The sequence below is a fragment of the Nerophis ophidion genome, linkage group LG03 (assembly GCF_033978795.1).
Source record: "Nerophis ophidion isolate RoL-2023_Sa linkage group LG03, RoL_Noph_v1.0, whole genome shotgun sequence".
NCBI lineage: Eukaryota > Metazoa > Chordata > Actinopteri > Syngnathiformes > Syngnathidae > Nerophis > Nerophis ophidion.
This window is the reverse complement of record NC_084613.1, coordinates 36428506-36450351: the sequence shown is the minus strand read 5'-3', so window position 1 is coordinate 36450351 and position 21846 is coordinate 36428506. Positions and strand designations below refer to the sequence as shown.

The window sequence follows — 21846 nt, the reverse complement described above, 5'->3', positions numbered from 1 at the left end:
ATTGGATACTATTAAAGGTATGCAATTTCAAGCAGTACATATATTTTTTCTGTCAAAATGAAAAACATCAATTACATTTAAGTACTTTATTGACATATCATTTCCAGGTGTTTGCGGGCCAGATAAAACGATGTCGCGGGACAGATCGGGCCCGTGGGCCTTAAGTTTGACACTTGTGCACTAGATGAAGCCCGTGTACCACGAGCGGTACACGTACCACAGTTTGAGAATCCCTAGTTTAATGAATTAATTGTATTTTTTTTAGATATGCCTATGGCAAATAAGATATTAGCTGTGAGCCACAAATGTCTCTTTGGCTGCACTTTGGACACCCCTGGTGTTGGTAATTCATTTGAATACTACAATCCATCCATCCATCCATTTCTACAATATCTTAAATTTAAAAAAATGCCTGCAACACTTTGGACGGCCAGGCTTACCGTTCTAGGGTCTTGCTTCTTTCCTTTCCGCTGCCGTTACCTCTCTTCAGAATGCTCAGTGTCGACTCCAGGCCGAAAGTCTCTTGTAGGCGGGCGTAGAGGTCAGTTCGATTGTAGACATGAAACTCAAAGCCGTTAACTGTCACATAAAGTCTGGTCTCCGCCTTGGGGTCTGAAGAATACAAAATATGTATTATGTTGAAACATTCTTAATTGAGATGTACCTAGGTCTCAGTTTGAATATCTGTGTGGAGTGTGCATGGGGTCTTTTGCGGTAGTCCAGCTTTCTAACAGTCCAAAAAAAATCTTAGTGAATTAGTCGCTAGATCTGTCACACCTCAAGGGGGCAGAATATAATTTCTAGCATTGTAAAGAGGGCATTTCCAGTACAATTAGAAATGATTGATATTGTGGAAAATAAATGCCAGTAAAAAATTTTGGAACAAAAAATATAGACAACCTGTTGGGTAAATTAAAAGGTTTATCTGTACGTTATAGGTTGGGAAAGGCAACCTGTGGATCTATAGCCGCAGGCGGCTCTTTAGCTCTGCCCTAGTGGCTCCATGTTTTTTTACAAAAATATATTACATAGAAAAAAAATGGGGAAAAAATACATTTTTGGTTTTAATATGGTTTCTGTAGGAGGACAAACATGACACAAACTTTCCTAATCGTTAGAAATCCCATTGTTTATATTAAACATACTTCCCTGATAAGAGTATTGGCGAGTGCCGCATTGTCCTACTAAATATGGCGGACAGTGAACTCAACGTAGTTTGTTTACATGTACAACTTTCTGCAAATTTACCAAAGAAAGGCGTGTTTTATGCCACTTTTTCTTTGTCTCATTTTGTCCACAAAACGTGTTATGCTATGCGTGAATGCATAAAGGTGAGCTTTGTTGATGTTATTGACTAGTTGGAGTGCTAATCAGGCATATTTGGTCACAGTATGACTGCAGTCTAATATATGCTAGAATGCTATTTAGGCTAGCTCTGTGTACATATTGAGTTGAGTTGAGTTTGTGTTTATTTCGAACATGCATGCATACAACATGATACATCACAATCTCCAGTTTCTCTATTCAACATGTTCGAAAAGGAGTAGGAAGAAGCAGTGCTTATTTAATCCTACACATTTTCCTCTACATAGCAGTTGCTAAAATTTTTGTTTACTTCCTGTTCTCAATTTATTCACAATATACAAAAAAAATACTAAACAATTAGTAGTTAATATGACGAGATAAATAAGATTATCTAGAAAATGATTGGATGGATGTAATAAATTCAGAATGTTTATCAAGTTTCTTCTTCTTTTGACTTTGTAAACACTTTAAGTTTGAAGAGTTCCTTGAAGTGGATTATATTAGTACATCGTTTGATTTCTTTGTTTAATCCCGTCTGTAATTTAATACTACATGTTGATATACTGAAGGTCTTATGTGTTATACATGCATACAAATGTTTTCAATTAAATTTTTCTGTAAGATTATATTTCTCTTTTGTTGAGAAAAATTATTGTGTATTCTTGGGTAGCAGTTTGCTTTGCGCATAATTTGAACTGTTTGCAAATTCACTATGTTGTGGAATGTTAGTATTTTCAATTCAATGAATAAAGGGTTTGTATGTTCTCTATATCCAACATTATATATTATTCTAACTGATCTTTTTTGTAACACGGTTAATGAATGAAGTGTACATTTGTAGTTATGTCCCCATATTTCTGCACAATAACTCAGATATGGTAACTAACACCAGCAAGCAGTAGAGAATATGGAGTGATTTTTGGTCTAGAACATGTTTTGCTTTATTAATTACCGGTATTGATGTGTTTCTTGCCTCCTTATGTTGTATATTTTTTAAATGAGATTTCCAGTTGATTTTATCATCAATCATTATGCCTAGAAATTTGGTTTCATTTACTCTTTCAATTTCTATTCTGTCTATTTATATTTGTGTTTGACTTTCCCTTCTACTTTTACCGAATAGCATTACTTTAGTTTTACTGAGGTTTAAGGATAGTCTGTTTTTGTCAAACCATGTTTTTAATTTGTTAATTTCTTCTGTTATTATTTGTATTAGCTTCTGTGTGTTCACTCCTGAACACAACACTGTTGTATTAACCCGCAAATAATACTAACATTCATAGAGAGATTGAACAATTTTGGTCGTAGGATTGATGCCTGGGGTACACCACAGGATATCTTTAGCATTGTAAAGGTGTTTGCTAGTTTTACTTTTTGTTTCCTGTTGGTTAAATAACTTCTAATCCAGTTTACGACCAACCCTCTGATGCAATACTGTTCTAATTGTTTGAATAAAATATTGGGATTAATTATGTCAAATGCTTTAGTTCGATCCATACACAATGATTCTGCACTTTTTTTATTATTGCAATAGTAATTTATTCTGTAATTTTGATTAAGTTTAAGTTAAAAGTTAAAGTACCAATGATTGTCACACACACACTAGATGCCGTGAAATGTGTCCTCTGCATTTGACCCATCCCCTTGTTCACCCCCTGGGAGTTGAGGGGAGCGGTAGGCAGCAGCGGTGCCGCGCCCGGCAATCATTTTTGGTGATTTAACTCCCAATTCCAACCCTTGATGTTGAGTGCCAAGCAGGGAGGTAAAGGGTCCCATTTTTATAGTCTTTGGTACGACTCGGCCAGGGTTTGAACTCACAACGTAAGGATCTCAGGGCGGACACTCTAACCCAGGGGTGTCAAACGTACAGCCCGCGGGCCTGATCCGGAACAGGTTTTATCCGGCCCGCGGGATGAGTTTGCTAAGTATACAAATTAACCTGAAATTTTTGAACAAAAGAAACAGCTCTTCTACATGTGTCTACTGGATGTTGCAATAGCAATTCTTTGTATCTCTGTAGATCAGGGATCGGCAACCTGCGGCTCCGGATCCGCATGCGGCTCTTGGATCACTCTGATGTGGCTCAGCTGCATACTTGCCGATCCCCCCATTTTTCTGGGAGGCTTTCCGGATTTCAGTGCCTCTCCCAGAAATCTCCCCAGGATAACATTCTCAGATTTTCACCCGGACAACGATATTGAGGGCGTGCTGTGATGGCAATGCCTTAAACGTCCTCTCGACAATGCTGGCCGACCACATCTAGGCTGCAGACTCAACGCACGAGCGACTGCAAGGCATACTTGTTCAACAGCCATACAGGGTACACTGCTCCCGTCCAAAGGCAAAACCTAGTAACTCACTTCTAGCTGATTTTGAGAAAACAAAGGAAAAGCAATCTATCTTGATGCTGTCTTCCTAAGATTTACAAAGTCATCAAACGTATAGATGTTTTCTTGAGCTTTCATTTTCCTGCCGATTGAGCCATGGATTGAATCTGCTCTCGTGAACGTGTGCCCTTTCTCCAGATATGTTATCACAATCTCGGGTGGGCTCCATTCTGCTTTTGCACATTGGGCAAGAGCCGTGTACAGCGTCCAATTTTTATTTTGACCTCCACAGTTATCTGCCCAAAACAGTATGCAAGGGGAAGAATCAAGAATAATACATTTAATGAAGGTGCTTGCAACGTCCTGGGCCAATCTTCCAAATATCCCCTCGTGCCCTAATATCACATAATCAGGTTGACCGTCGGCCCCCATTCGTGCAAATGTCTCATTAAAGACAATAATGCGCCTGACAAAGAAGCTCCGATTGGTCCCTTGAGATACTAGGTTTTTCTGTTGTATCTACGCGGTTATGTGGTAGTTGCTAGGTCCTGCCATGCACGTAACAGCTTACTTACGGAACAAATTACAATATCGCATACACTAATGTAAAGCATATCACCTAGGAACTCCAAAATTATTATCAGCTCAGTTTTGACCAAAATTGAGTTACTGGGTTTTGCCTTTGGACGGGAGACTGAAGGTTGTGATATAAACAACTTTAGCACTCTTACTAATATGTGCCACACTGTGAACCCACACCAAACAAGAATGACAAACACATTTCGGGAGAACATCCGCACTGTAACAAAACAAACACAACAGAACAAATACCCAGAATCCCATGCATCCCTAACTCTTCCGGGCTACATTATACACCACAAGTACCCCCCCCCCCCCTCCGTGTGTCGGTTGAGGTGGGCGGGGTTGGGGGAGGGGGCGGGGTTTGGTGGTAGCGGGGGTGTATAATGTAACCGGCAAGAGTTCGGGATACATGGGATTCTGGGTATTTGTTCTGTTGTGTTACAGTGCGGATGTTCTCCCGAAATGTGTTTGTCATTCTTGTTTGGTGTGGTTTCACAGTGTGGCACATATTATTAGCAAGAGTGCTACAGTTGTTTATATCACAACCCTACAGAGTTGTTTCCATGGACAATACTTGTCATAAAGTATTATGAACGTGTTTAAAAAATGCTCATATGCTTTATCAACATGTTCATTGTACACATTGTCCCAATTATGCTTTCCAAGCTCATTTTTGAAAGCAATCATACTCCTCTCATTGCATAATATTTTTGTCTTTCATGTTCTTCTTCTTGTAGTTTCCATCATGTATTGCAAAAACTAGCAGATGATCACTAACGTCGGTTACAAGTAGACCACTTGTATTGTTATTATCAAAATCATTGGTAAAATATTATCAATAAGGATTGCACAGTGTCCTGTGATTCTGCTTGGCTATGTGATTTTACGATACAAACCGATGCTGTACATTCTATCAATTAAGTCATCAATGGACTTTTGCTTGTTATGTTTCAAAAAGTCAATATTAAAGGCCTACTGAAATTAGATTTTCTTATTTGCGTGGTGCAGTGGAAGAGTGGCCGTGCGCAACCCGAGGGTCCCTGGTTCAATCCCCATGTAGTACCAACCTCGTCACGTCCGTTGTGTCCTGAGCATAGTAAAGCTTCCTCTCCGGGAATTTTAAACAAGGAAACACCGTGTGTTTGTGTGGCTAAAGGCTAAAGCTTCCCACCTCCATCTTTCTACTTTGACTTCTCCATTATTAATTGAAAAAATTGTAAAAGAGTCAGCAACACAGATGTCCAAAATACTGTGTAATGAAAAGAGACAAATTTTAGCCGCAAGTGGTGCTGGCTAATATGACCCCTCCAACCAATAACGTCACAAACACGCGTCATCATACACATCATCATTCCGTGACGTTTTCAACAAGAAACTCCGCGGGAAATTTAAAATTGTAATTTAGTAAACTAAACTGGCTGTATTGGCATGTGTTGCAATGTTAATATTTCATCATTGATATTTATACTATCAGACTGCGTGGTCGCTAGTAGTGGGTTTCAGTAGGCCTTTGAAGACACACATAAGAAAATTATTTTTTGACCATTGTCCATGTAAATTGCCCTTACACAATCTTCAAATGTTTCTATACTCGACTTAGGTGATCTATATATACGACTGATGAATATGTTTTTTGCTTTTTTTCTGACATATTTCAATGGTTATTTTATCTATAGCAAATGACATGTTTGTTTTACCACTGTTGTTCAGGTTCTTCATCGTGTATGTCAATTTTTGTTGGTTCTGTTGGCGTAGTTTAGTTCATATCCTTCCAGATCAAAATATATTCCTTGTTTATTATCATTAATCCATGTTTCTCTGACAGCAATCACTTTGAAGGGTTCGTTGAATTGTTCTAAGAAGTGCTTCATGTTGTTATAATTTGCACACAAGCTTCTGCTATTAAAATGAATAATTGAACATTTGTTATCACACTTAATATTGCTATTGTATTGTTCATCTGTATGATAAAAACAATTACTGATGTGGGAGAAAAAAAAGTATCTGGATCTCCATCATTTTCCAAATCCTGTTTTTGTGATCTTTGTTCTTTTTGAGTTCCATATTTTTTTGTTCAACAATCTTTGATGTTTCAATAATCTCTAAAGGTGTAGGTGGATGCACTACTGAATCGAAGTCCTCTTGTTTAGTGGTCCCTTGGAACATAGTAGTGTTGGTGTTGAATTTAGGTGTTTGTTTTCTTTCAGACTCCAATATCATCATCGTTGTGGAAGCAACTTAAACATTTGTCCAGGTCCTTGATGCCATGGACAACAAGTACTCTTGTTTTGGTACCTCAATTTAGCTTGATGTAGATTTTGTGAGATACTCATTCATATACACATTTGTTCCCTTCAGTTTCTGTCCCTGTTTCAACCGTGCCATTTTAGATTTTCTGTTTCATGAGGATGACTGGAGTGGTGTTGTTGTTTCTTCTGTTTAGTGGGATGCATGTTTCGATGGAAATAATGTTTATTTCAATTTCTTTTGATTGCAGAAAGTTGACCACATGCTGTTCTGCTGAAAAAACCTCCATTTCATCTGATTCACCTCCATTATTCACACCTTTCGCGTAGGCTCTTGGTTTAATTTGGTGCCCTGTCACAATGATATCATTCATTCGTTTATTCCTGATTCATTGTGGCGGGCACTAGGACCATACTCACACTCAGCAGAATGGGTGTGGTTTATATGTCTTCTTGGACACACTTTAAAAGTGCATATTGTGTTGCATTGTATTATTCTCATGTTGGCAGTCTTATAATAAAGACCTGAGAGAAACAACGCTGTGTTTCTTGCATTTGCCACATTGGGGACCCCGACAATGTTTCCCGCAGAAGAGGAAGTTGTGTGTTCATCGGCCATGTCGCCCCAACTCCAGCACCCTGCATTCCTCGCGGGGACAAAGCTTTCGGAGTTCTGGCAGAGCGACCCGGCATCATGGTTCCAGCACATCAAGGCTCTTTTGCACCTGCAAGGAATCGCCGGCGACGACTCCTGGTATTAATTTGTTGTAACAGCCCTCGATCAGGAAACCCGCGCCGTGTGTTCCTCCCTGCTCCTTGACGGCCCCGGAAAACTCAAACACCGGCGTTCAGTAGCGGCTGTGGGCGCCAACGAAGCAAGCGAGCTGCTTTTCATCGCTGACTCGTCGTCAAGGAGACGTTTCCGGGTGGATTCCGGTTCGCAAGTCAGCCTGCTACCTGCCACGGACGCGGAAAAGGCGACAGGTGGCTGCTGGCCGCTGCTGAATGCCACCAACGGCTCGTCAATCGACACTTTGGGCTCAAGGTTGGTGACTGTGTGCTTCCATGGACACAAATTCCAGTGGGATTTTGTCATCGCCGCCATTGCGGTCCCCATTAATGGCACGGATTTTCTGTGTGCTAATGGATTGCTTGTTGCTGTTGCTAACCGCCGATTGATTAATTCTAGGTCTTATTCAACTTTTACATGTAAGGCGGGGGATTTGGACCGTTAACACACGCTATTATTTGGTATCTGGTGACGTTTTTCAGCGTTTGCTGGCAGATTTTCCATCATTAATCACTCCCGCTTTTTCCACCGCAGACACTAAACACGGTGTTGAACATTTCATTCCCACAGTGGCCCGTTGGTTTATGCGCGCGTGCGCCGTCTTGACGCAGCTAAATCGACCATCGCTAAAGAGGAGTTCGCTACTATGGAGAGATTAGGCATCGTTAGGCGTTCTAATAGCCCGTGGGCTTCGCCCTTGCACATGGTGCCTAAGTCAGACGGTTCCTGAAGCCCTTGTGGGGATTTTCACCGCCTTAACAACATCACAACGCACAACCGCTACCCTATCCCGCACATCCAGGACTTTTCGGCGCGCCTGTCTGGCGCCGCCATTTTTTCGAAGGTAGACCTAGTTCGCGGTTTTCACTAGGTCCCGGTGCGTGCCGAGGACGTGCCCAAGACCGCAGTTATAACCCCATTTGGGCTTTTTGAGTTCCTGCGTATGCCTTTTGGCCTGAAGGGGGCAGCACAAACATTTCAGAGATAGATGAACTCAGTGTTGTGCGGCCTCGATTTTGTGTTTGTTTATCTTGACAACAATTTGGTAGCGAGTCCTTCAGCTGAGGAACACCAGTCACACCTAACACAGGTGTTCAAACGTCTTGACGAGCACGGCCTGATCGTCAATCCTTTAAAATGTCAGTTTGGGCTGTCGGAGATTGATTTTTTAGGTCATCGCATTTCGTCGCAGGGTGCGATCCCTTTGCCTTCAAAAGTGCAGGCGGTGGCGGATTTTCCTCGTCCCTTCACTGTCAAAGCTAAGCAGGAGTTTTTGGGCATGATTAATTTTTATAATCGGTTCCTTCCGCGCGCTGACCACCTCCTGCAGGCTTTTTATGTTGCCCTACGGAACAAAAGGGCTAGCGATTCCCTCGAATGGACTCCTCAGCGAGTCCAAGCTTTTCATAGGGCTTAATCCGCGCTCGCAGGGGCTGCTCTTCTCGCCCACTCTGTTTCAGCGGCGCCCGTGGCTTTGACAACGGACGCGTCTAATGTCGCCGTGGGCGCTGTGGTTGAGCAGCGGGTGGCGAATGTGTGGCAGCCACTTGCGTTCCTCAGTCGTAAACTGCGAGATAACGAGCGGAAGTACAGTGTATTTGACCGAGAGTTGTTTGCACTGTATCTTGCAACACGCCCATTTCGTTTTCTGTTGGAGGGTTAATCCTTCACGGCTTTTGTTGACCACAAACCCCTGACGTTTACCATGTCAAAGGTCACAGAGCCTTGGTCAGCCCGTCAGCAGCGTAACTTATTGGCCATCTCTGAGTTCACTACGGACATTCAGCATGTGGCCGGTAAGGCCAACCCTGTGGCTGACTGTCTCTCACGCGTACTTGTGTGCCCCGTGCAGCTCGGTTTATATTTTTCAGAAAATGGCCGCTGACCAGCCCGACGAACCCGACATCCGCGCACTCAAAAGTCAGGGTACAGCGCTCGTGCTCAAGGAGGTGGTGGTTCAGGATGGCGGTCCCGCCCTCCTCTACAATGTTTCCACTGGTCGCCCTCGGCCGGTTGTCCCGGTAGACTGGCGCTACAGAGTTTTTGACGCAATACACTCCCTGTCGCAACCTGGCGTTTGGGCTTCCGTCAAGTTGGTTGGTGCCAAGTTTGTTTGGCCTGGCCTTAGGAAGGATGTTAGGCAGTTGGGAGCCGCATGCGTGGAATGTCAGCGCGCCAAGGTCCACCAGCACACTAATGCGGCCCTCGATACCATTTCCGATTACGGTCAGGCGGTTTGACCATGTGCATGTAGACTTAGTTGGCCCCCTCCCTCCGACGCAGGGTTATACACACTTGCTATCGATGGTAGATCGTACCACCAGATGGCAAAAAGCGGTTCCTCTTTCCTCCACTGCTTCTATAGACGTTGCCCGTGCGTTTTGGTCAGCCTGGGTTGCGTGTTTTGGCACGCCGTCCGATATCACCTCGGACAGGGGATCCCAGTTTGTGTCGGAGATTTGGTCAGCATTGGCGCAGTCCTTGAGTGTGCAGGTGCACCGTACTACAGCCTACCATCCCCAAGCTAACGGCTTATGTGAACGTTGTCACCGGTCGCTTAAGGCGGTTGTGCGTGCTGCGCTCGTGGATACCAATTGGGTTGACCGTTTGCCATGGGTTATGCTCGTGTTGCGCTCAGCCCCGAAAGAGGATCTCTCAGCTGAATTAGTGTTTGGTCAGCCACTCCGCGTTCCTCGGGATTTTTACCTGAGTGTTGTACCCCACGACCGTTTCCCTTTTTGTCGAGGGGTTCCTTGGCTCCCGGCCCGGTGCACCACGGTTTCCCAAAGTCGTTTGTGCCATCAGAGCTTAAATCTGCCCGTTTTGTCTTTTTACATCACGACAACCACCGCTCGCCCCTCCAATTTCCTTACGATGGCCCATTTAGGGTGCTGGAAAACAGTCCTAAAAACTTTGTGCTGGATATGGGCGGGCACAGGGAATGCGTTTCTCTAGACAGGCTTAAACCGGCGCATTGTGCTGCAGGTGAAGAAATACTGCCGGACCAAGTCCCCCCCGCCGAGGTCGCCCTCCAGAATCTGTTAGGGTTGAATGTCCTTCGCCTCCACCGGGCCCATATATCTGTTCTTCCCCCACAGGGTACACCCGTTCCTACGTGGGATGGACAGATCTTTTTTTGGATTCTATTGTTACTTTTCTCTAATTTTCTTTAAGTTCTCTTATTGCTCTTTCCAGGTCAGCCGTGTAATCTACTTTAAGTTCTTGTATTGCTCTTTCCAGATGTACTTTGTGTTCTACTCTCTCCATGGACTATTTTTTGTAGCATCATGTCTTGATTCCCAATCCCATCTACTTGTGTCCTGTGTCCAGAGAATCATTTGATTCAGGTGACACCGAAACTTTCCAGATTTGAGTTTTCCTTTTAGATTTTGACATCGTGGCAGGTCACTGACGTCAGTTGTTTCTTTAGCGAGTTGCGGCACTTTAACTTGTTTATTTCAACTATTTGGTACCTTGAGCCGTTCAGATCTCAACGTAAGGTGTCAGCCTGTCAACTTGTATCACTCTGTGTTGTCGGAAGCACTTTAAAACAGCTACAAACTCGCCGTATCTTATGGTTGTCATGCAAACGCTTTGAATTGTGGTGAGGGGCCTTTGGCTTGAGGCTAATGGGTCTTACAACTCTGCTTATTTCAGCGTATTAGTGCCTATCAACAGACCAAAATCAGTTTAAAGAGGCCAGTTAACTCTCCTGTGGCAGTGATCACAAATAAGTGGTCAAACATCTTCAAACTTATCCAAAACCCGGTAGCAAAAGCGGAGCCTTTTAGTTTGCATCCTCTCCCATTGACAGGAAGTGACGTATGTGATCTGTAACTATATTGCAAAAATATGCCATGTTTGGAGGTATATTTGAGCTCATTTAATTTATTTTACTTATGTCCTATGTGTATTTAATTTATATTTGCATGTCTCATTATCTGTATGTAGTATTGGCTGCATTTCTGATTGTCGTTTGCGTGCCGTTATGCACCACAGCAAACGTTACCTAGAAGACAGCCTGCCGTTTCCAATAACTTGGACACAAACATCTATACCTTTGCCCAATCTAAGCCAGTAATATCCAGGAGTTATCTAATATTCTCTAATGTTGTAAAAAATGTGTAGAATAAATATTAAAATGTCAACATTTCTGTCAACGAAGATTAATTGTGCCTGTGACAGTAGGCTAATATAGCTAGACACTTACATCATGTGTTGCTTTCATTTACTGTATATTAGGCATTTAATATATTATGGTTCCAGACATCCATCCATTTTCTACCGCTTATTACCTGTGGGGTCGCGGGGGGCGCTGGTGCCTATCTCAGCTGCAATCTCCAGACATTTTTTTTTATTTTTATGGCTCATTAAACATTTTGGGTTGCCGACCTCTGCTATAGGTCAAGGCTATTTTAATGGCGGCCCAGTTGGGCAAATCCAGGCAGGGCATAGCACCACACCCTTCCCAAGTGTAGTTCAAAGCTTTGGAGGGACTAACCGCTTTCTGGAAATTTGGCACCTTGAATAATGTAGTTGGATAGCCCTTCTGTAAAAAAAATAATCCTCTATTGTGGAACAATACAGGTGTTTTTGTATTATTTTACTTCCGTTCAAAGGCCTAAATAGAACACTCATGACGAAAACCACAACGAGGATCAACCTGCAAAATATTTACCCCATTTTAACATGCAAATGAAGAAAAACTGATATCAAATTGATGCACTCTAAATACAGCAAATGACTCACATACATGTATTACTTCCAGCGTTTGGCAAGTACTTTGCCAAAAGAGGAAGTGAATTACCTTATTTCCTTGAATTGCCGCAGGGCATATAGTATGCGCCTGCCTTGAATTAGTGCCGGGTCAAACCCGCTTCGCAAAATATTTAGCACATGCTTAGTATTACCGCCTGGTCAAACTTGTGACGTCACGAGTGACACTTCCCTTGTCATCATTTTGAAAATGGAGGAGGCTGATTTCAATACCGGTAATTTGAAATCGCATAAAGGGAAGAAGATTAAGAGCTATTTAGTAGGATTTAAGGTCCAAACTTACATCACACTCAAATTTTTACTGCATGCCTTTGGTAAGTGCCGGAGTGAGAAGAGGTTTTAAAATAATTAGCGCATGCTTACTTTTACCGCATGCCTTTGGTAAGCGCAGGAGTGAGAAGGGGTTTTAAATTAATTAGCGCCCCGGCGGCAATTCAAGGAAATGCGGTATTTAAAATTACTCTTTATGAAATGTAATTCATTACTAAGCAAAGTAAATATTGCGATACTTAAAAAACAAACTTCAAAACATCTGGCATATGCTGTTGAGAGATGTGTCTTAAGACCAGAGTGTGTGTGTATGCCTTTAAAAGGCCATGCCTGTCAGTGATGTGTGACGTCAGCACTCAAACAGAGCAGCATTTGCTCAGCTGTGTTTGTTCGGGCATCCTAGATGTCCGTTATTGTGCGGAATTCCACTATTTTCCTCACCAAAGTGGAATTTTTTTCAGATTTCCGTATAAAACTGTAACTCCGTCACTCTCCGGAGCACCATGGTTAACTGGCTGCTTAGAGGTAACCACGCTAGCAGGCCGTGTGCAGCCTACACCAACTGATTTGTTCACGCTTTCAGGCGCACTGTGGCTAGTTAGCTATTAAGATCCAAAGCTAGCTATGCTAGCCACGCAGCAGGCCTAGTGAACACCGTTTTTAAGTATAGGTTAACTAGTGAGGCAGTAAAGAGAATAAAAGTAGTCAGTAGATCGGGAAATGCAGGAGATATTCTTGTAAAGTATTGCAGCAATGGGAATATTGTGTAGTGAATCGTAATTCCCCAGTGTGGGCAGCAGTGGGCAGCGGTGGCCTTCCCACAGTGTTAGACCTTGTCTGTGAGTGAGGAAGACATTAGAAAGTGTTTGAGGAGCTGTTATTGAGAGTCGGTGTCACACTCCTACCTTTTAACTGTGCTAGTTTTGTGAAAACAAATACAAGGCTGACTTGTGCACTTGCCATTCTGCCGAGTCCCTCATATCTCTGCTCCCATTACAGTATAATCATGAATTTAGTACAATTAGATGTAATAAAAAGTTTAATGTTATAAAAAAAAAAAAAAAAAAAAAAAAAAAAATATATATATATATATATATATATATATATCAAGCAAACACACTTGCTGCAGATATCATGAATGGAATCTTACAACCATGACTCCTGGCATTCTCTAAATGAGATTCAAGCACACCTGTGAAGTGAAAATCATTTCAGGTGACTACCTCTTGAAGCTCATCGAGAGAATGCCAAGAGTGTGCAAAGCCGTAATCAGAGCAAAGAGTGGCTATTTTGAAGAAACTGGAATAGAAAACATGTTGTCAGTTAGTTCACCTTTTTTGTTAAGTACCGGTACATAACTCCACGTGTTCATTCATAGTTTTGAATGTGTGTCTAAACTTTTGGCCTGTACTATACAAAAAAGTAAGTAATCAGCCAAATATTATTAAACACAACTACACAAAGGACCAATCAGCAAAGAGCCCCAAGACAGAAATGTCAAACCACAAAGAACTAAACAAAAAATGTGTGATTTATCGACAGCAATGATTAGATTAATTAACACTAAGATATTTCAAAGTTAATTGGATTTAAGGTTGTAGTCTATACAAGTGATCACTAAGATTGCTACAGTTTGCTCACCATGCTGTTTCTGCTTTGGGTTATACATCTTCCACCAGCGGAAAATGAGAAAGCCATCCTGTATCCTATCACAAAAAATTATTAAAAAGATTGGTATGTGCAACCAGACAGTATTTCAGCCAAGATCAGCGCAAAAAGCAAGAGATCAGATTACCTGATAGACATGTCCTGGTTGATGTAATAAACATCTCTGAACATGACTTTTCCTGACAGCACAGATAAGGAGAAGGATCCTGTGGAGAAAGTGCAGATCAGTTTTGTTATTGACAACATGTGCAAATAGCACATGTTCGTAACAATACATAACAGTCGAACTTAACACTGAGAATAAACACCCCGTTAGGATTGGAGCTGATTAAAATGTTGAATGGAAGGAAATAAGGTTTGAAAAAATCCTAAATGTAAATGTTCTTGATTAAGGTTGTGATTTTTAATAATTATGAATATTAACCAAGCAGAAAAATAATTCCTGTGAAATGTACACAATTTTATTTGACTGTATTCAGTGTTTCCCCCAGAAAATTACTTAGTTAAGGTGGTGACTCTCCAGGGGGAAGGGACCGGGGAAGAAGGCGGGTGGGTGTAAGGATTGGTGTAACTGGGCCTGTCGCCATCACGTCTCCACCTCGTCACTGCCACCACAGCCTGGGCGGGGCAATAGACTACAGACTGTGGTGCCGTCGGCCGGCTTTGTCGTGTGAAGAAGCCTACAATTTTTGGTTGTGTTTTCCGCTCCATTTTTTGAAATGCAATATACGATATATATCTCGATATGTTTTCCGTAAAGTAAAAACAAAACAGTCCTAGTTACCTGAGATACTAAAATAATGACTTACTGTAAGTAACCGTTTGCAAAAAGTGTTTGAAAAAAGTGTTTGAAAAAAAAAAAGACTTAAAAGTGGGGCCACATGCTGACATAAGCTCAACTCATCATGCTTAATTTATCACAGCATTTGGGAAGCCTGCAATTGATTTTTTATTATGTAAATGTTACCAACCACCCCCCCGAACACCCAGACAGCAAATTATGGGGAGAACATAACAGGGGGCCTCACTCGCCTGCCGCAATGGGTAAAATGTCCATCCCGCAGGGGAGAGGGTGTACCCTGTGGGGAAAAAACAATATCAGGGCCCTGTGGAGGCGAAGGACATCCAACCCTAACAGATTTCGGAGGGCGACCTCGGCAGGGGACTTGGCCCAGCAGCACTTCACCACGTGCAGCACAATGCGCCGGTTTAATTTTGTCCAAAGAAACGCATTCCCTGCGCCGGTCCATATCCAGCACAAAAACCTTAGGACCGCGTTCCAGAACCCTAAATGGGCCATCGTAAGAAGGTTGGAGGGGCGAACGGTGTGCGTCGTGACGTACAAAAACAAAACGGGCATTTTTAAGCTCCGATTTAGGGAAACAGTGGTGGACCGGGCCAGGAGCCAAGGACTCCCTCGGCCAAATGAGAAACAATCGCGGGGCACCACCCTTAGGTAAAAATTCACCCAGAACACGGAGTGGTTGACCGAACACCAATTCAGCAGGGGCCGCAGCGAGATCCTCTTTAGGGGCCGAGCGCAACCCGAGCATAACCCAAGGCACGGTCAACCCAATTGCTATCCACGAGCGTCGCACGCACAGCCGCCTTAAGCGACCTGGGAAAACGTTGACATAAGCCACTAGCCTGGGGATGGTAGGCTGTAGTACGGTGCACCTTCACACCAAATGTCTGCGGCAACGTTGACCAAAGCTCCGACACGAATTGAGATCCCCTGTCCAAGGTGATATCGGCTGGTGTGCCAAAACGCGCAACCCAGGCAGACAGAAACGCAAGGGCAACGTTTACAGAGGCAGTGGAGGAAAGGGGAACTGCTTCTTGCCATCTGGTAGTATGATCTACCATCATTAGCAAGTGAGTATAACCCTGCGACGGAGGGAGGGGGCCAACTAAGTCAACACGCACGTGGTCAAACCGCCTGACCGGAATCGTAAATGGTTCGAGGGCCGCCTTAGTGTGCCGGTGGACTTTGGCGCGCTGACATGCCACACATGCGGCTGCCCACTGCCTAACATCCTTCCTAAGGCCAGGCCAAACAATCTTAGAACCAACCAACTTGACGGAAGCCCGAACGGCAGGGTGCGACAGGGAGTGTATTGAGTCAAAAACCCAGCGGCGTCAGTCTACTTTGACGACAGGCTGAGGGCGGCCAGTGGACACATCACGTCGGGGTCACCAATGTGGCATATGCAAGAAACGCAACGTTGTTTCTTTTAGGTCTTTATTGTAGACTGCCAATATGAGAGAGAGAGAGCCAAGAACATTCACAACAAGTGCTTTTTAAGTGTTTTCCCAAGAAGCAAACCAAACCCCTTCTCTGAGTGTGAGCATGGTCCTAGTGCCCGCCACAATATCTCATTTATGACACAAAGACTTCCAAAGTTTGTAAATAAACAGATATGATTAAAAAGTATCAATCTCACAGAGATTCCCGAGCGGTATAGCTCGGTCAGTAGAGTGGCCGTGCCTGCAACTTGAGGGTTCCAGGTTCGATCCCCGCTTCCGCCCGACTTATTGCTGGCAATAAGTCGGGCTCGTTTTCAGTGAGGGTTGGACTCTGCCAAGGCTGCCTTTTGTCACCGATTCTGTTAATAACTTTTATGGACAGAATTTCTAGGCCCAGTCAGGGCGTTGAAGAGATCCAGTTTGGTGGCTTCAGGATTAGGTCTCTGCTTTTTGCAAATGATGTGGTCCTGATAGCTTCATCTGGCCAGGATCTTCAGCTGTCACTGGATTGGTTTACAGCCAAGTGTGAAGAGACCGGTATGGGAATCGGCACCTCCAAGTCCGAGTCCATGGTTTTCGCCCGGAAAAGGGTGGAGTGTGATCTTCGGTTGGGGAGAATCTACGGATATTGCCGAAGATATGCAAAGCGAAATATGCGGTAGGAAATGGATGGATGGATGGAAGATTTAGTGGATACAATGAAACATAATTAAACATATGAAGTCACTTGGTTTTTTCCACTGTACTGGTACTTTAATACAACCCTAGTTAATTTCCAATGTAATCGCTTTCACTGAAATTTAGCGATGTAAAACAATGGTCCTTCCATCCATCCATCCATCCATCCATCCATCCATTTCCTACCGCTTATCCCTCTCAGGGTCGCGGGGGTGCTGCAGCCTGATCCCGCTGCATTCGGGCGTAAGGCGGGGTAACCCTGGACAAGTCGCCACCTCATTGCAGGGCGAACACAGATGGACAACATTCACACTCACATTCACAATTTAGTGTTGCCAATCAACCTATCCCCAGGTACATGTCTTTGGAAGTGGGAGGAATTACAGATGTAATTTTAAAAAAGAAAGAATGAATAAATTACTTAAAAAATTAAAATAATAAAAAATATAATTAACACATTTTGTCCCAGTATTGAGCCCTAAGGCAGTGTTTTTCAACCTTTTTTGAGCCAAGGCACATTTTTTTCATTGAAAAAATCCAGAGGTACACCACCAGCAGAAAACAATAAACAATTAAGCCGATATTGACAGTCTTTGCTGTCGTCCACCATTCTGTTTTTGTTTACTTTGCAAAAAGTTCAGTTTTAGTTTTATTTTGCACAGCCATCCCTAAGCCTTTTCTTAGCGTCACTCGCCTTTTGTTTATTTTTGGTTTAAGCATTAGATACATTTTTACCGGCACGCTGTCTCTCGCTGTCTTTTGCATATTGTGATCACGACAAACCATCGGCGTTGTTACCGACATCTACAAAGCAGTTAGCTACCTGCTGCTACCTACTGATATGGAAGAGTATTACAAAGTTACTCTAGAGTCGGAACAGGCCTGGCCAACCCGCGGCTCGCTAGCCTCATGCGGCTCTTTGGCTGGTTTCATGCGGCTCTTAACTCTGTTATAAGAGTAGTGTATGTGTGTGTGTGTGTGTGTGTGTGGCCCTTGAAGATATGACAGCATGTGAGGTGAGTGACGTCAGTAAGTGGGTGGGCGAGAGAGGTGAGGGAGCGGTAACAGTGACTGGTGCAGGTGCTAGTAGCTTGGTGAATGGCTGTGTGCAAGACACCAATAAAGTCACAAAGTAAAAATATTTTTAACCCAGTTAGGTGAAATCACAATCTCCCACGGCACACCATGCTTCAGCACAGTGGTTGAAAAACACTGCCCTAGGGAACCCTTGCTATCTATACCTGAGCATGATGATGTATGTTTTCTTCCCTTTTCATACAGTTTCAAAATGTATTTACATACAAACTAGTAAAGGATAGGTAAATACAATATTAAAATTGAAAATGCCTTTTACTAAAGCAATGCTATCATCAGGTTGTAATTTGCTATTGTCTGAGAGAACCTGCCTTGTTTTAAATGATTCAGCAGAACAGGTAAATGCCTTGAACACAAAGCTTGGCAGTAATCCTGCTCACTGTTCACAGGTGTTGATAACCTCACCAATGTGAATGTAGCCATCCTTGTAGAGTCTGTTGATGATCAGAGTGAGGATGAGGCCAATGTTGCGGGAGTTGTAATAAGTCAAATAGATGATCCATCCACAGGACAGAATAGTAGCTTCAGGGAAAAACATACACAACATGGTTAGTTAAAAAATACTTCAGTTGTTTATTTATTCAGTACATTTACATGTATTATTTGTCATTTTGAAGCTCATGTACATATAATTTTAACAGATACTCTACAGATGCAGTGCACTTACCCACAAGCAGCCAGATGAAGTTAGAGTTGTGCTTGTTGAGAAAGTCATCCAAATCCCCTAAACTGGGGAAGGTACTTTCATTGTTTTTAGAACCAAGCACATCCATGGCTACAGGCTCTGAATTTGATGTCGAAAACTAAAAAAGGAGAAAAGGACCAAATACATACAAGTTAAACAATCATAAACGGAATTCAAAGACGCCAATGCAGTTTATTGAGTGTAAAATAAAGCTGTTGAATTGCGCAATAAATTGGATGATGCTTTCATTACGGTCGCACCGATAGTCCAGTAGTATTAGATTAATTTAGTTGTCTGTTCACTTTGTACATCTCAGACTTTAAATACAACTCTTAGTTGTCAACCAACAAGAATAATCTGCTCTTAAACAGAACGGAAACCAAGTTACTATTGGTGGACTTTAGGTGGACCAGCACTACGTTAATGGTAGAGGACATTGAGACAACAGAACAGTAGAATTACTTCGGAGTACACTTCAACAATGAACTGGAGTACCAACATGGATATTTCCTGAGGCGGCTCAGATCAACTTCCAGCTACTATGCTGTTGTAGGCTAGCTGATGGCATCTGTTCCAGGGACATTAGCAGCAATAATTAGCACATTAGGGTTACTGCTGACATAGATTACATCTGAAATTGCTTTAAGTCAGTGACAGACGAGAGATCCCCAAGCAAACTCTTCATCATTGACGATTCTATTCAACCTCTTCATAACCCTGCAGCATCCTTTACAAAACTTATTGACCTCTGTTGTCATAAACAACTACTTATTTTCAATTGTATTGTAATGGCTTACCATTTGTACATAACTTTCCACTGTGTGTAACAGACATTGCCACTGTCAGAACATTAGAATGCAGAAATGTGGCCACCTGTTGTTTTTTTAAAGCACCATTATCGTGTTCTCCTCCTCTGTTATTAGCTAATCAAGCATAAAGCCGCAGGGTGATGTGGAGTGGAGTCAAAAGCCCATGGTACCAATACTGTTCTAAATCATCAATTTCACATACAAACACATATTTTGTAATACTATGCAATCCTTTTTTCAGCATTTTGTTAAATGTATGAAGTAATCACTTTTTCTTCCATCCATCCATCCATTCCTTCTTATCCTCACTAGGGTAAGCTGTAACCTATCCCAGCTGACTTCAGGCAGAAAGTGTGGAAATAAAACGTTGGAGGGTTTTGAAGTTGTTTTAGAGGGCTTTGAAGTAGGGCTAGGCGATATATCGATATACGCGATATATCGCGGGTTTGTCTCTGTGCAATATAGAAAATGACTATATCGTGATATTCGAGTATACGTTCTTACGCAGTTGCTTTTAGCTGAGGCCATTACACTACAGGCTCTTGCTACTCCTTCTTGTCTCTCCTTCTCACAGATAAGTGCACCTTCATACACATGTCACATATTGTCACATCATGATACGTCACATACGTATACGCCCTCGCGGACAGAGAGGTAGCAGCATGGGTAACGTTAGCTGTGATGCTAGCAAAGCCGTGCGAGTGGTAATACGAGAGAAAGAAGGTGTGAATCTGGTAACAAATGAAAGAAGAATTATTTCCCAAGAAAAACACCTTGGGGTCCATCGTCTGGCGGTGGTTTGGCTTCAAGCGGGAATATGTCAAATTGACAACTTTAATTCGTCAAGTGTGGGGCACAAGCGTTGCTACCAAAAGTAGCATTAAGGCTAATATGTAGCATCACTTGAAAAGTCACCTGCTAGAGAATGAAGAGTGCTTACTCCACATCTCAACATCTCCATTCGATGCCACAAGCCCACTCCATCAAAATGTCGAGGCAAACATTTCCAGATCAACACTGTATGAAAAAAACAGTCTACAATAAAAGGAGATAATGTCCGGAGTAAACTACCACATTGCAAAGGACATACACTATTTGATTTCCTATTATGCAGCTCATTTTTATTTGACACTTATTTAAATATTTTGTGTGACATCATACACAAAAGTGTACTTTATTTGTTTAGGCGCCAGCGCCCCCCGCGACCCCAAAAAGGGAATAAGCGGTAGAAAATGGATGGGATGGATAGTGGCATTCTGTACAAAAAAAGCACAGATTGTAGCTGAGATAGGCGCCAGTGCCCCCCGCGACCCCTAAAGGGAATAAGCGGTAGGAAACGGATGGATGGATAATTTAGTGTTGTTTTGATATGTCACCTCAGTGACATCATGCACAAAAGTGCACTCATAGCTTGTTTTAAAATGTCTCTGACAATCTTGCACGTTCTGTTTTGGAAATGACATGAATGTTTGTGCCAGTGCTTAATAACTGTTTGAAAAATACAGTTTTGGTCAATTTGGGTACGGCGTGGCGAAGTTGGTAGAGTAGCTGTGCCAGCAATTTTAGGATTACTGGTTCAATCCCCACCTTCTACCATCCTAGTCAAGTCCATTGTGTCCTTGGGCAAGACACTTCACCCTTGCTCCTGATGGATCCTGGTGAGCCCCTTGCATGGCAGCTCCCGCCGTCAATGTGTCAATGTGTGTGAATGGGCGAATGCGGAAATACTGTGAAAGCGCTTTGGGCTCCTTAAAAAGGGGTTGAAAAGTACAAGTACAACCCATTTACCATTAACTAATTGACTTAGTTGTGATTTCCCTCTCTGCATGGAAGTTTCAAATGAGTAAATATTAATGCAGTATGAACAAGAATGTTTTAATGTATACACATAGAATTATTATACTACTGTGATTATATGTATCAAGAGTTAATTCAAGGCAATGGCAAAATATCAAGATATCTATCGTGTATCGCGATATGGCCTAAAAATATTGAGATATTAAAAAAAGGCCATATCACCCAGCCCTACTTTGAAGGGTATAACAGTGATTCCCATCAGCCGCATCTTCCAAGCGTGTTTTATCATCCCTAAAATCTTAAAAGAAAGACGTGTGTTCTTGTCTCTCATAATGATTGTAAATGATTGACACCTCCAAAACCCTCAAATCTAGACTCCAAACATCCCAGAATAAGCTAATCCGGTTACTTTTAGACCTCCACCCCAGATCACACCTCAATCCAACCCACTTCTCCAAAGTGGGCTGGCTCAGGGTGGAGGACAGAGTAAAACAACTTGCACTGAGCCTAGTCTATAAAATCCGCTACACCTCCTTGATACCGAAGTACATGTCAAACTACTTCCTTAACG

At 42.6% G+C, this 21846-nt stretch overlaps 1 protein-coding gene across 1 annotated transcript in view; it reads right to left on the bottom strand.

Moving 5' to 3' along the window:
- The window catches only part of kiaa1109 (KIAA1109 ortholog), a 236469-nt gene that overhangs the window by 193008 nt on the left and 21615 nt on the right, over positions 1–21846 (bottom strand). The window contains exons 2-6 of the mRNA XM_061895057.1: positions 18652–18787; positions 18390–18506; positions 14092–14170; positions 13938–14002; positions 441–612 (exon numbers count right to left, since the gene is read on the bottom strand). Of these exons, the coding sequence (XP_061751041.1) occupies positions 441–612; positions 13938–14002; positions 14092–14170; positions 18390–18506; positions 18652–18757 (539 nt within the window). The 5' untranslated portion in view covers positions 18758–18787. The remainder of the gene's footprint in view (positions 1–440; positions 613–13937; positions 14003–14091; positions 14171–18389; positions 18507–18651; positions 18788–21846) is intronic.